Genomic DNA, 15,939 nt, shown 5'->3' on the forward strand with positions numbered 1-15,939 from the left:
TACACACACAAGTTGGACTGTGCTTGTTCAGAGAATAAAGTGAGCTCAGCTAGCCTCACAAGCGCTAAAACCCCAGGGGAGTTGTGGTAGTCCCCGAGCCGTGTGTGAGCGCTTCATGTCGCTCTCTGGATAATTTGGCATCACATCTCTTAGAAATAGGTGTCAAGCTCTGTGTGTTAGAATTCTTTAGGGAATGTCAATTTGATCTAGTCTTATTTTTTTTCTCTTCCACCGTCTGATAGCACTATTTGACATGAAAAAAGGCATCTTGAAGAGTGTGGGCCCACTCCTTGTTCTCTCTAGTCCTTCAGCTGTCAATACAAATTCAAACTGTGGGTTGGGCTCAAAAATGTCACACTGGCTCTCTGCTGGTGCCTCCAAAACTACTAGTAGTTTATATTTTGAGTTTGGTTCCTATTCCCCCTTTGAGCTTCTCTCTCATTTTATAATAAAAGCTGCAGAATTGAGTACAAACAGGAATGTCTGTGTGAGAGACAAAAAGTTACCCAAATGGTGGTTTTTAAGCTTTTTTATTGTTGGGTCAGATTACAGTAATTGACCCCATCTCTTTAATGGTCCAAATACCAAATAGAAGTTAACAGGAAGCCTTAAATCTGTGTCTCCGTTTATTACGATAGCAAAGCAATGCATACAGTGTCCTGTTCCCAGTCAAGACTCCACTTATCACCATTATGCTAACAGGGGTCGCTATTACCATAATCATATGCCATTATAAATAATGAAAGAATGAATACATGTGATTTTAATGAATGTTTCCTCACTCTTTTTTTCTTCCCTCTTCATTCTCAGGTTTGTCTTGTGTAGTTGGCTAAATCAAATGATTAAAGAGACTGTATAGATGAAAACATTGTTTTATTTCTCATTCGGCTCTTCTCTCTGGGTCACTCACTATTTAATCTTCACAGACAGTGTCTTTATAAAAACAAAGACTCTGTCACCATTTTGTCTTTTGGTGAAAATCATTGTGGAAGCCACACAGCGAACAGGACTTTACAGCGAATGGTGCAGCCGCTGCAACTTCATAAACTCTGTAAAACTTAAAACCAAGATTACACCATGGAAAACTGTAATATTATCCTGAATAGATTCTGTGTGTGAGTTTTTCCTGATGTTTGTCCGATTAAAAGGCCAGTGGTCATGTACCAGAGAGAAATAATAGCACCTCTCCTTGTCCTAAGCAAACTGAGATATCATCTGTGTGCAGAAGCTGTACTCTTAATATCTTGTGCTCAGTCTGTGGTGAAATTGAAAAACCTCACTAAGGGCTAAACTGAGCTGATATTCTCCTTATCCTCCACTTTTCTTTTCCTAAACAAAAGAAGGGATTTAACATGAACAGTAACGCATAAATTTCTCTTTCTCTGTCTCAGGTGACTCCCTCCTCTAAGATCGTGGGTGACTTGGCCCAGTTCATGGTGCAGAACAACCTGACCAGGGCAGAGGTGGAGGAAAGGGCCGATGAGTTGTCCTTCCCCCTGTCTGTGGTAGAGTTCTTGCAGGGATACATTGGGATACCACATGGAGGATTCCCAGAGCCGTTCAGATCTAAGGTACAGTAGATAATCCCACATAACTTTTAAAATAACCCTGTATATTAATTTCCCCCATCTGATAACTGACTTTGGATAATTTCCCTTCAGGGTTTCTTGAATATGAATAAATCTAGTCACACACAACTGTCAAACAAAACCATCTTACAAAACATAACTTTTTTTTTTCTTTTTTACTTTGTCGTCTTCACTTCTTCCTTCACTTGTACTTTAAATGTAACCACCTACCACAAACATGCGGGAGAGCCCATTTAAACGGCACACTTGCAAGTGCATACGCACACACACATTTTGTCACATGCTTGGTTACATCTGACAATTTCACACAGGGAAGAAAACCGTGATATTGCTCTGTCCTCTCATCTCCTTTCTGTGTCTTTACCTCTGTCTACTTCTCTTGTCTCCTGTCTTCATGACTTCAAACAGCAAAGGAGAGGGCTCAACAGCTCTAGGTCTCCTTGGGAGAGTTGCATGAAAACACTTCTGTTTTTGTCAGTTTTTTTTGTCACTTTCTCCTGCTTTTTGTGTGTTTAAGGAAGTGAAATGAGTGGATGCCCCCCCACTAGTATCCACAGGTGTTTCATAATGTATTATCAATGAGCTGACTCCTAAAATGTGAAATATTTGGTGTGAGACCCTGTCTGTACTTTTCCACAGGAAACTCATTATATCCCCATGTGTGGCTGAGAATTGAACAGTCTGTGTGTGCGTATCCACTCATGCAGCTACTGAACATTTGTACACGTATTTGCAGACCTTGAAATACTTGCGCAGAAGCTAGGAGATAAAATATAAATATAATTATCTGCCCCTTTATTGATTAATGGCATTGAATTTAACTTATTAGTAAATGATTTTCCTGCACTGTCAAGGTCATCTTTAGTTTCAGCTTTTTGCTCATTTCATCACTTGATTGTTAGTTTGTCTTGTCTCTCCAGTTACTGTTTCTCTGTTATCTTTCCTCCTCTTTGTTTCTCCTCTCAGTGAAACTAACTCCTTATATCCTGTCACCCTTATCATCAAGTTGTCTTTTCTCCCTGTCTCCTTACACTGGTGTACAGTTGGGAGATTATATGATCAAATATTTGATTCCCAGGCAAGTCCTCCCGTTGACGCATACAATGCAACCCTGTGTCCGCTACCTCTCTATTAGTGTCTCTCATCCTGTCATGTTTCTCAAAATGTGTCACTCCTATGAAACAAATAAGATGGTGGACAGCTTCTGTATTCATTCAAGTCTTAAGGTTTCCTCTTTCCTTTATTTTATTTTCAGTCTGCGCTGGAAAACTTTATGCTGAGCGAAGCCACCATGCTTCTCTAGCATACATACATGCAAAAGGTCACATTGTTGGCCACTGAACTTTTCCCCTCTACTACCTTTTGTATATTGTAGAGGAGAATATTTGTTGTTGCATTTTCTTACGATCCAGTCAGCTTTCATCAGTGTAGTCTGAATTATAGTGTTCTAAGTACAGCTTCAACAGCACTTGTAGAACTGCTGCCAACTTCTCATCTCAGCCAGAACAGTCGAGAGTATTCCTCTAAATCTCCCCCTGCAGATAACGACTCTACGTAGAGAGAGACAATCCACCCTTGATATTTAATTCACAAACACCGGGAGGCTTTTCCACACACAGCTCACTGAAGAACTTGTTTTCTCCATCCCTCTGAATCTGTTAAATTCATGTGTTCAGCTTTGGTACAAATAAGTTTTCTTTTTTTTTTTTTTAAACAATGTTTTCATTTGCATGCTTAGTGTGTGTGTATGTCTGTGTGTGTGTGTGTGTGCGCCTGTTTTTACCTGATTTATCTCAGACTTGCAAGCTGCAAGTCTGAGATAAATCTGATAAAGATATCCAGTGTGTGACTAACAAGTACTTTCAAAATATAAAATAAAAATAATTGGTGTCAAAGTTATATAAGTTAAATGAAGTAAAAGTTGTTTTAAAGGGAGGAAAGTAGAACATTACTTTAATTATTTCCTAAAATAAAGTTTGCTGCAAGTTCTAGTGTCATTAGCTTATTAGTTAGCAGCTGTACATTTTCTTGTATGCAAGCATAGACAATGTAATGGGTTACATTGCTGCAAGCAGGATTGAGATATCTGCATCCCTGTGTGCTGCAGCTAAAGGTTATTTTGTATGCTAGCAGCATGGAAGAAGTCATGTTTCTTTAATGGAGCTTTGATGACATTAATTAGTTAGCAAGCAGCCATTCCAGCATTATATCATACACTCTCACATGCATTCATTTCACAAGCTGTTTTGCATGCATGGGGAAAACTTTTCAAGACACAAATTGGTAATTGAGGCATTTTGTCATCTATGTTCTGTCACGCACAGTTCATTTGCAGCGTGGGTGGACAGAGAGAATGGACAAGGGAGAGGAAAACAAGAAAGACAGTAAAGCAAAGGAGAGAAAGAAGCAGATGGTGGGAGGATGGACAAGGAGAGAATAAGGGGGCCATTAGGAAGAAAGTGAATTCAAGAAATAAGATGGTCGTTAAAAAATACAGCACATCCCTCAGAGTACCGCACTCGAAAAGAAGGAAAGAGGAAAAAATGAATGACAATGAAAAACAGAGTGGGAGTGTGTTGAGTGATTTAAAGATAAATGAGAAAGCGCAAATAACCTTGAAGGAAGAGTTTGTCTTTCATTCATTTGTTAATGCAGAAACTCACTCCTGCTCTCACTCACTCACTCACACTCTCTCTCTCTCTCTCTCTCTCTCTCTCACACACACACACACACACACACACACACACACACACACACACACACACACACACACACACACACACACACACACACACACACAGTCAATATCTGTCCATGTCTCACACTTAAACAATCAAGCAGTTTAGGTGTAAGACATCCTCAGAGGACGCCATGTTAATGAGCAGAGACTCCAACAAGCCTGCCATCTTTGAAGTGTCTCTCTCTCTCTCTCTCATACACACAAATGAGTCAGCTATCTTTATAACGTTAGCTCTGTGACTAATAGCATTGCACTGGGGCCTTTGTCTGGAGATTTCCACAAGGCACACACACATGCACTCATAACCGTGCCGATATGTTACACAGACGCAAAGACTAGTGAAGATATGAAACGCACACTGACTAGAATACCAAGTGTGTGCATACATTTGCAAACATAACGTGGATATATGCACAGCAGGTATGCTCACAGGAGAAATATGGTCAGTTGAATGTGCTATTTGATGCTTAAGTATAAATGAGTGAAAACATGCCTGAATATTACCAATACAGTAGTTGGCATGTTAGCTTAAGCAATGATCTTTTTAACCTGAATGAAACTAAGATAAGCATAGAGGTAGGTAGCCCAAAAAGCTTTGCTATTAGCTTTTTATATATATTTCAAAGAAACATTTGCTGAAGCACTGAAGCAGACTTAATAGGCTAATTTTATGGAGATTATTGCAACTGTCCCTCCCTTCCTCTGAGCCCGTGTAGACTGTGTCATCAGGAGCTGAAGAAATCTGTGAAAAGAAAAACAAAACGTCAGCCTTTAGGTAAAATGCCTGTGTCTTGAGATAATCTCTCCACCAGACATTATTAGTAGCCTCGGATCGATTGGCTCTACAAGTGGTCTGATATCAGCTACTGTGTGGGCAGATAAAATGTCATATCATTAGTCTTATAGCAGCTCCACTTTACACAGTTATCCTCTTTCTTGTCTGTCTCTTTCCTCTACTATTTCTCGGAAGAAACAAGGATGACATATCACATAAGCAGCAACACTGCAGTCATCTGTGATAGGCTGATGGTACTTGACTTAAAAGAGAAAAATATGAATTGAGAGATGGAGGGAATCTAAAAGTGCATATCACTGCAGATATTAACACAACAGTGGTGCCACTTTTATGCAAATAAAAAATTACTTGCGCAAGTTTTATATTCTCTCTCCCTCGCTTTCTACCTCAAAACAGCTCCCCATGCATCTCTATCTTCCTCCTCCTCTCACCCAAAGTCTCTGTCACTTTAGTGTTTTGTCAGGGTGTAGCTTTTATCCAGACGTATATTTGTGAAGTACAATGTAAAGGTTTTGCTAGCACTTTATACATCCCACATGCTTCAGAGCCCCGTGGGGATATTATGAGTGGGAAAACATTCAGAAAGCTTATGTATGCATGACTTTGAATAAAAACTTCAAGTATTCTCTTTTGTTTCTCCTTTGTTGCTTCTGTTGTGCACCTTCACCTCCTTTTATCTTCTGTTGTTTCCCCTCTACCTTCTTCACATCCTCCTTTTCTCTTGTTACCCTCTTATCCCAGGTGCTTAAGTCCCTTGTCCGTATTGAGGGTCGTCCTGGCGCCTCTTTACCAGCTTTGGACTTCAAGGCCCTGGAGGAGGGGCTCCGAGCTGCTCACAGTGATGAAATCACCCCTGAAGATGTGATGTCAGCAGCCATGTACCCCAAGGTGTTCCAGGAGTTCAAGGAATTTACTGGTAAGTTGGCAGACATCATAATTGATCTTTGTATTTGGATACTTACAACGGATTATGAATAGGAATCAACAAATTGTTTTATTTCAGTTTTTAATTATTGAAATGTGCATTTGCATCAAATTGGATCTGTTGAACAAGTCTGGGTTTATGGCATTTGGTCTGGACGCTCTCTCACTCTCATTTTTATTATTACTGGGGCTTGAAATTGGCAGCCAACTGAAAGTCAGGAACACTCATTATAAAGTTAAACCATTGGATAAAAATGTTTTTAATTGTTTCATTTGGCAGTTTGGGAGTCTTACATATTGGAAAACAGTCACATGTTTCAGATTCAGGGGAAGGGTGTAGTTGAACCCCCAAGGGACACTTGTCATTCAGATGTTGAACAGACGGTAACGCACGATTAGGAAACCAGAGCAGCAAGGACTGTTTGTAGTGAAAGACAACAGTATAACTAGAAAAGGCATTTTTAGCAGGTATATGTTTGAAGTACATGAAGGCAGCAGCAACATGTAGCAGCAGAGATGTTTAATAGGATGCCTTTTACAGTAGAAGAGTCCAGTTTCCAGACTTGACTTTTAAGTTGTTAAAAGCAGCTACAGTGGAGTGAGGAAATGTTCGCATTACACTGCTAGCGCTTTTTTATTTATTTTTGTGAGGAGCTTTAGTGTACAGTTGTTCCTTCTCTACACCAGCTTAAGACTGAACACACCCATGAACCCAATCTTAATCCTCAGTTTTCTCCAATTCCAGGTCTGATATCAAACATTGATTAAACTAGTCCCTTTTTACACTGGCATCCCCTGATTTCTCCAGGTCTTAAATTAGTTGTGTTAAGCTGTGGGATACTTGCATGCACTTCCATATACAGTACAGACAACAGAGCCAAAGAAATCATTAACACATACATTGTAGATTTTGATTGTCATCATCAAAGATTAACACCATAATTACAAAACCATGCAGTGGATATTGAAACAGTCACCTCTGTTCCTCTTTCTCCAGCTAACTTCGGTCCGGTGGACTGTCTCAGCACCAGGTTGTTCCTGGATGGACCCAAAATCGCAGAGGAGTTTGAGGTACACAACTTCATACTACAGACCATTTAGAGGATCATATTTAGGTAATCCTTTAAAGGGGAAATCGTTTTTAACAGAAACCACATGCCCTAGACTTAAACAGGTATGCGGCTACTAGACAGGAAGGGTCTAATCAAAAGCTGTTGCATTATGGGAAGTGCGGGGTCAAGTGTTTTAGTGGTTGGCCTAGTATATTGAAGACTAATAGCCCAGATATCTTGAACTTTGCAGCACATATCTTGATCTTTCTGATCGTCCTGTTTTCTGGAAATGCACTGATGCCATCCTAACATTAGCCATTGTTTTCTTTTTGCTTGACAAAGACTGACTGAGTTCAAAAGGTTTATTGCAGAATCCTTGCACTTTCATGTCACATTTGTAATAAAACAAGCCAAAAATGTACAAAGATACTCTGATAGAGTATCAGTTCAGAGAACTGGTGTGATACCAGGTTTATCATTCAGTAATTCTCACTAACGCTGTGATGATACATTTAACATTAATAATCATATATTTAAAAACACATGCCACTCCCCAATTAATTCTGATGTAATAACAGGTCCATAAAGGACAGACATTATCAGCAGGAAATGATTTGTCCGCCACTGCAGATGGCTGAGGTGTCATGCAGTTTGGTGCAGTCACAGCGAAGTGCTGATCGCCCAGTAGGGTGGACAGATTAACTCTTTATCATGGGAACAATAAACGGCATTTCTGATCCCTCTGGCCATCAGACTGGCCTTCCCTCACAGAAATAACAGATTAATTTTGTTGTATGATGTTTGAGAGCGGTAGAGTGAAATGCACCGAGGGCCTATTTCTCAGAATCAAAATATAACCGTTACAGATTTCTAAAGCTTGTACCGTTTGTTTTATGCTCCAACAGGGAGGCAGCTGAACATGCAGTCCAACGAAGGGATAAAACAAATGAGTTGAATTGCTTTGCATGCAAACAAATTAGTGGGGCACAGGAATGTAACAATCTCTCTGTGAGAGGATGCAGTAATTGGCTGTCACTTATGACTGCAAAGCCTCAAAATCTGAAACTGAAACGTTCCTGGGGAATTGTGACGTCTTAGAAGAAAACCGTTTCCTGTGAACTCCAAACATACATTAGCAGAATCGGCAGGCTAGAAATTGGTTTTAACATACATGAATAACCAGTCAGCAGAAAGATTTCAAGATGTCTGCCGTGCTGATTGAAGGTTTCTCTCAGAACAGGAGACAGCAGGTTTGTTTTTATCCCAAAACCACTTTGAGCAAAACTAAAGCGATTGTTCAAGACCAGATTGATTGAAGAGTGAATTCCAAAGAGTGTTGAAACTACTGACGCTAACCTTTGCGACAGATGCCAGAATCCAAAGCCAGATCAAAGAGAAATGTTGCTTTGAAGGAGATGTTGGAAGAGCCTGTCACTCAATCTGCCATCACGTAACGAAAAGTTTCTTTTTATGACATTCAAAACTTTAAAAGGCTGTAGCAAAATCTACCTATTTCAGACTTATACATTGGGTAATGACACGCAGACTTGGAGAATCATGTGGCTTCTTAAAACTAGATTGTGTAAAAAGGACACAGTGTTGAAGAATATAAATAGTAAACATTTAGATTTGAACTTTATTTGACCCAGAGCATGAAACTCAGACACTACAACACACAAATGTATGTTGACAGAGGGAACGCAGGCATAGCAAGATGTGTTGTATACAGTTTTGTTTTGAGATAAGCAGTGCAGTTATGAGTCTAACGTGCTTTTAGAGTGGCGATGCCGTACGGAAAACCCATTTTTATTACACAGTAGGACAGTGTACCTGTGATCAGACAGCAGCTGTATCAATCAGTCAAATAGGAGGTGAGACAGGTCAGAGAGGACGGCTGTGACATTGTTTGTTCTGTATGTTTTTGAGAAACAGGTGGTAGTGTGCATGGGGAGAACTGCCTCTGTGCTGCAGGATGTGGGGGCGACAGTAATATAAGGAGATGAGGCCTGAGGTTGAAACATGAAATGGTGATGTGAGTGATCCTTAGTATGCTATAGATACATTTTGTTAAGTAATGACATTCTATATTTTTACTAAATTGGACTTTATTCACCTTGATTATTTGATGTTCCTGGGTTGGTTCATTGCCTTTGGTGTTAGCTGAGGTGATTAAATGAAGTTGGCTTAAAAAGAAAAATTGTCATGCTAACTTTGCATTTGCCATATCTGTTGTAAAGAATCGGGAAATGTCACTCTAGCAAAACAATGCATTTCAAGGCCAGTAGCGCAAACCTCCTTAAGCTTTCCGAGTAAACTTATATTTTGGCCGTCCCCATATTAATTTTTTTTGCGTAACAATATATGGACGAGATGGTGGCACTAGCTAGCTTGGTTAGCAAGGTGCATCTATAATTCACGTAACCGATTTTAACCAGGATGCTTATTTTGGCTAGTAAAAAACAGGCTTAAAACAAAATGTACTTGCCGGAAAGAATGAACTGCCAGCTCCTAATAAGCTTTTTCAACGGCGCTGGTAAAATTTATACAGAGTAGTAGATATGCGTCGCCTCTAAACCTGACAGGTCGCCATGCTAGCACCTTATCAATCACAAGGTTGTCCTGCCCTTAAGCAAACCCTGCATAATTCACAAAATGACCATTTTAGGGTCATTTTGCTATTATTTCTAATTTAACCGGACTTCTTTTTGCAACCACTGGTTTAAGGCACTTCTGCATTGGCTTCACTTTTCAGACCCTGAGGTTCCCGCTTGACTGTGAATTGTCCCCTATTAAATAGGTTAATTTAGCTGAACACAACACGGTAATAATTGGATCTGATGGAGGCTACTCTCATAATGGTGCTTATAGACCAAAAGCGAAGTGAGCGTTTGAGGCAGTGAGTTTACATACAAAGTCAATGCAACGACGTGTAGAGCCGCGATTTACTGTCGGGCGGCGCGAAGGGGGCGGGGCCGGCAACGCATCATGCGACAGCCAGTGTTGAGATTGTCCGTACGTCAACGACTGCTTCAGAGCGATGTGTGGAGAGGGCCAGGCAGAGCAGTGGATTGACAATCTGTTGGCCGGCTGAGAGCTTCTAAACTTTGGGGAGAGGAGCAGGGAGCAGCGCTGCAACCTTTGGACAAATAAACCAACGTAGTCGGTCAGATTCTGCTCTGACAACTACGCCGTTTACTCGCAGGAGGAGCTCGGACTTAACTGCTTTTATTAAATTAGCTTTTTACTTTAGTTTTTGGGATTTCAACATTGATTTACCTTCACTGGAGCCTCTCAGCAGCTAGCTTCCATGCACATCCGGTTCCAGGTTAGCGTCGTTAGCTCTGTCGGACTACGACTTCATATTTATTTAAAAACTGGACATTACTTGGAGAAAAGAAAGCGAGGAGGTTGAACTACCTGGTGAGTTCAGAAAACATGTGTCTGTAACTTTATTCCAGCTATCATTGTACTGTGACCAAGTTAGCATAGCATAGCCCTGATCGATCCAAACTCCATTTAGAAAACAAACATTTTAGAAGTTGTTGTCCTGCTGACTTGCTGACAGACCTGACAAAGCACGAATTCATGTTTAACAAATCTGTATCATGTTGTAGTTATTTCGGCATCAGTTTGATCCATTTATTGCTATTTAATCACAGCAAAATGTTTACTTTGGGTTCATACAGCTATAGTAATGGCAAGTTGTGTTTATTCACGTTATCGCGTTAAAATCACTTTCTCACCTTGTGTATGAACACTTGCAGCCAATGTACTCACGCGAGGAAAGTGTTGCAAGGAGAAAAGTTGCGTTTGGTCTGAATGCCGCAACTCTCCTCCTCCTTTACAAAGGTTGACCCAGACGTAGCTTTATTTTTTTCAGAACATTTGACTCCGCCCATACAGCCACGAAGTCTTCAACGAGCTCCCGTCTTACATCTGCCGATGTGGTCAACTTTTGAGAGTTTGTTGAATTGATGAGCTCTTGCTAGCACACTGACTCTTTGATATGACGGCGGCCGCTGAGCCCCGCCCTCGCTGAAATACCCAAACAGAGAGCAGAGGAGAGAAGCAGCACCCTTTAAATGACACCAAAACTGTGTTTTCCATGCTGTGGAAGTCATTGGGCCCTGCTTTTTAATAGTTTAGATGAGTTGATAGGCAATAAGTCCTCCTGAAATTGATTTCCCACCTTTGAAAGCCTGGTGTTCATTGAAGTTGTCCTTTCTAACGAGGACAATTTCCTTCAGTGCTAATGTCGAAGTGACGCATGCCTAGAGCCAACTGCTGGTGGTTCACTTACATAAAGTGTTTCAGCTTTGTGGCAAAATAAAATAACTTGGAAAAACAAGAGCATTTTAAAATCTCTATTATTTTCCAAGGTGCTTTTAAAATCCACTTTTTTAAATACATGTATATATTGTGAAGTTCTGTGTTGAGAGAAAACATTTTTCACCTGCTGCAGGGACAGGTGACTCACCACTCTATTATCCCCTCTTCAATATTTTGTTATAGTTTAAATAAAACTTTTTTTAAAGAGCACTTTTGTGCATTGATGGAATTAAAAATTTGCATGACAACATGAAAGTGAATCTGCTTTCCCTTCAGCCACCTGTTGCCTTTCACCACTTTCACAAGGCTCATTGTCTACATCACTCATACTCCTCTTTCAACCGTCACTGGTTATAATTATAATCCCAGTAAAACACATCATTCATTGTAAATCTTTTCCTTCTACATCTCTCTCTCCCTCTCATTTTGTTTCTTTCAATATTTTTTTCTTGATTCTCTCATTGTGAGAAGCGCATACACAGATTTAAGTGACCATGTTTAATTACTGGTTCGTTTCGGTGCAGCAAATGGTTTCAAGCTGGTGTTAATTGATTTTTATATTGTGAGGGACGTGGGGAGCACTTTGTCTCTGCTGCTGTATTATTATCAATGAATTAGGAGCTCCATTCATTGTGCTGATTTAGTATTGACCCTAAAAATGGACAGACCTCCTGCCCTCCCTTCTAGTCCAGGGTGTGTATCATTCAATGCTATAGTTAAAACTCTGGCAGGACCACCAAAAACCCTTAAAATATTTTGATTAAGACTATCGGCAGCTTCAGCAGTTTTTGAGTATGTTAGTTTTGTGTTTGACACCACAGTTGGGTGTGTGCGCTGTTCCCATATGTTCTGTGGGCCATCATCTCTCTTTGTAGGTCCTACAACATACTAAATGGCTGACTTGAATAAAATGTTTTTGATTTGTAGTCCAAACTAGATTAATCACCATAAATGGCTAAATAACACACACAACACTTTAAAAGCTGTAGTTGTAGAGCCGGATAGACAGATTTGATATGTTCCAACTCTGCTTGTGGCAGTATTGGTTTTCCTCTCAGTAAAATAGATATTCTTACTGAGCCTTCTTTAAAATGAGAAACCTTGCATTTAACCTTCCCTTTCAGTGACTGTTTTTTTTTTTCACTCCGAAGTTGAAAACTTGTCATTCAGACGTTTCCCAAATGCAACACTGTCTGTTTCTACCCTCTCTATTCACCTTCCCTTGCTGTTGTTTATCTAATCTTCAAGCCGTCAGAACTGTTGTCATTTTTTGAACTTTTAGACACTCGGGTTTGTGCGCAACATCATCCATTTCCACTGAAACAAACTTCCCCCTGTTGTCATGACAGTGGGTACTCCCACCAGATCAGGTTCGATTACCGGTACGAGGCGAGAGAAGGAATGGAAAAACATGTCAAAAGTGACCTGTCACATGCAGCACGAGGTTCCTGTTGGTTGTTTTCTTTCTTTTACTGTACAGAATTCTGCAGGGTCAAAACTAAGTTCCTGTATCAGGAACAATTGATCTTGCTGTTGTCATTTCACTTTCACCTTATGTCCATCATGCAGCAGATACATTTATTTCATTGCAGTCTGTGTAATTCAAAAGTACTGCATATTACACACAGTATTTACTTTCAACGTAGCAATTTATATTACTATAAGGTTCTTTGTATGAATATAAGGAGAGATGACCTACAGAGCATATGGGGAAAAATCAAGTAATCACAACATTTCAGTTCTCAGACCTTCATCAGGTAAATGTATGATTTTTTCTTTAACAGGGTTGGGGAGTCAGGATACAAAAAAGTAACTGTATTCCGTCACAGTACAGAAAAAATAGATTTAATCAGATTACAGGTACATTTGAAAATTAAAGCTGCAAGCAGCGTTGGGCGGGCCCTCGCACTTGTAGCGCGTCCGCGCGTGAGCCGGCCGAGTTGCATATTCTGGAGCTCTGCCGGTGCGGCTGTGAATTTGTTACGTGGTTATGACGCCGCATGAAGGTGTTATATGTCACTTCCTGTGTCCCCTATGTGGAGCTACATAGCACTTGCCGCTATGAATATAAATCGGTATTGGTGTGTAGATGTCTGCGGGGTGGGAGAGTTATCAAGCACGTAAAGTTTGTTTCAGATGTGAGCATGTACACTGAACAATAATGTACCCAAACAATAAAATAAATTCCTTTTCTATTTCCCTGCCTTGTTGTTTATGTGTACATACAGAGGGAGAATGTGAGAACAGCACACATTTCATCGTTACTGTGTGTTAGAGCATGGGAGAACAGTGGATACTTTTAATACAGCCCACACCCCTAATACTGTGTAACTATAACAAGTAGAGAACAGAAGAAAAAGATGTTCTTTCTTTACAACTGTCTGCATAGCTTATTCATATTGTGTAATGAATGAAAATAAATAGGCCTACTAGGCTCCTCTCTACTTTGACATTTAAGATTAGCTTGTTTGATCCACCTTCATACACATGTGACATTACTGTACAACTTGAGAAAGGTGAGTTGTTTTCTGCTCCAGCCTGCCTAAAAGAAAAGCGTTTTTGGGATTAAATGGACTTTATTAGCTGCTGCAGTGCAGGATGAAATCAGAACACACCCATTTCTCACCTTATTATTCTAAATCATGCAATGAAGAAGAAGAAATGCATAATAAATCCTGTCCACAAATACTGTACAGCATGTAGTCTGATGAACAAGACTTGTGTTATAGCTGACTTGGGCAGTGAAATGTTTAATTTTTTTAATTCATGTGGTCATAGTTGTCCACAACTCAAATCAGAATATAAGAAGAAATGTTTTATACCACCTCAAGAAGGCTTCCTATCAGAAAGGTAGGAAGGTATTTCAAATGTACAACTGCACTACTTTTAATAGACGCATGTAACAGTTTTTATACTTCCTGTGAGTATAATCCAATCAACCTTATTTTCATACTGTATATCCGTTGATGGAAAAATGGAGCTTACTTTGCAGAAAAATATATATATATATATATATATATATATATATATATATATATATATATATATATATATATATATATATATATATATATATATATATCTTAGCAAATTCAATAGGGACCTCGCACGGTCGTTTCATTGATGGGCGAGATACTGCCATAATGGTGACATAGTGCAAAGCATGTCATGTAAACATGGATTTTGAATGGAAGATTTTGTTGTATGTTTCTATACAAATACACTGAGCAAAAAGCGCATCATTGATACTCTTGACCTGATTTGCCTATTTGGCATTGAAGTAATCCAAAAGTTTGTGTGATGAATGTCTCAGAATGTTTTAAAGTACAGGTATAGATAGTGTGCAGAAATGTTGCTATTTTCTTCTACCCCCAATAAGAACACACCAGTGGATGTATATTTCATCAGTGTCCTCAGGTCTCACATTTCCTTGGTGTGTATTTGATAGCTGGGGTTATCTCTTGTTAAAACACGGACAGACATCACTTGGGAAAGTTGAGTTGCCTGAGTTCTTGACAAATTGACTTTTTGGAGATATGAGGTGTGTGTTCCCTGACAGTTTGATGTGAGTGTTAAATATGTTAGAGGCAGGTTGACTGTAGGCCAAGTGAATGGCAGCTGCTGCAGCCTTTTGAGATATATATCAGAAGAAAACATTTGCTGTGAAATGTACAGACTGGCGGTATGGGTGTTTGTCTTGGAAACATCAGAAATGGTAATTATTGGGTGCTCATAAGAAGCCCATTTATTTTTACGCTCATGCGTGGCGACTTTTGCAATGCTGATTACTTTGTAGAATTACAATCGGCACCGTTGAGGCAGAGAAGCGCCCTGGGAAATGTGAATAGGGCTGTGTACCAATGCAATTTGGTGGCTTTTAAAGTCAGAGTAATAGAACGCACTCCAGCATGCATACCCCACCTGAGTCCTCCACTGAAAAAACTCTGCCAGACCTTTTTAGGTTTGTTTTGTATAGAGTTAGTAGTGTCTGTATAATCTGCCATTGTAGATATGCATACCTGTGAAACGCCAGAGATGAACAGAAAATATGAGGTAGGTTAAAAGGGTTTTGTTCAGTATTAATCCAAAAGATACACTAGGACAAAGCAACATATGTATTGTAATAAACAAATGGAGGATCTTCACAAGAAAAGCCTTTTGACCTTTTGATTGGTGAGGCTTTGTTGGTGTAGTGGATCAGCCAGTGTGGATTTGTTCATTTTATATCAAATTAATTTGGAGGGGGTGTTGAGATATCAACCCTCAACAGACAGCTGAAGTTCCAAAGTAGGGGGTGAAAAGTTTGTTTTCCCTAAGTGCTGTTTTGGGCAGTTTGATCGTAAAAATTTGCCACCTTTGGTGCAGCCGAGATAAGAGTCGGTGCCTGACTGTTAAAATGACAAATGAAACTCCAGACGCCGGAGAAAGGACAGTCCACATTCCTTTGTGTGGACAAAAGAATACTGTCTCCTCAAAACTTGCATTACCTTGTTTAATTAAATAATCTTT

The 15,939-nt window shown here is 39.8% G+C and overlaps 1 protein-coding gene across 6 annotated transcripts in view; it reads left to right on the forward strand.

Annotated features, from left to right (window-relative positions):
* Nucleotides 1-15,939, forward strand: part of pcxb (pyruvate carboxylase b) — a 309,482-nt gene that overhangs the window by 283,742 nt on the left and 9,801 nt on the right. For all 6 annotated transcript variants that reach the window (XM_038731352.1, XM_038731347.1, XM_038731348.1 and 3 more), the window contains exons 22-24: nucleotides 1,392-1,571; nucleotides 5,867-6,041; nucleotides 7,047-7,120. In XM_038731352.1, coding sequence (XP_038587280.1) covers nucleotides 1,392-1,571; nucleotides 5,867-6,041; nucleotides 7,047-7,120 — 429 coding nt within the window. The remainder of the gene's footprint in view (nucleotides 1-1,391; nucleotides 1,572-5,866; nucleotides 6,042-7,046; nucleotides 7,121-15,939) is intronic.

This window comes from Micropterus salmoides, unplaced genomic scaffold, assembly GCF_014851395.1.
Source record: "Micropterus salmoides isolate LMB-PRFRI ecotype aquatic unplaced genomic scaffold, ASM1485139v1 Ms_hic_scaffold_2, whole genome shotgun sequence".
Taxonomy (NCBI): Eukaryota; Metazoa; Chordata; class Actinopteri; order Centrarchiformes; family Centrarchidae; genus Micropterus; species Micropterus salmoides.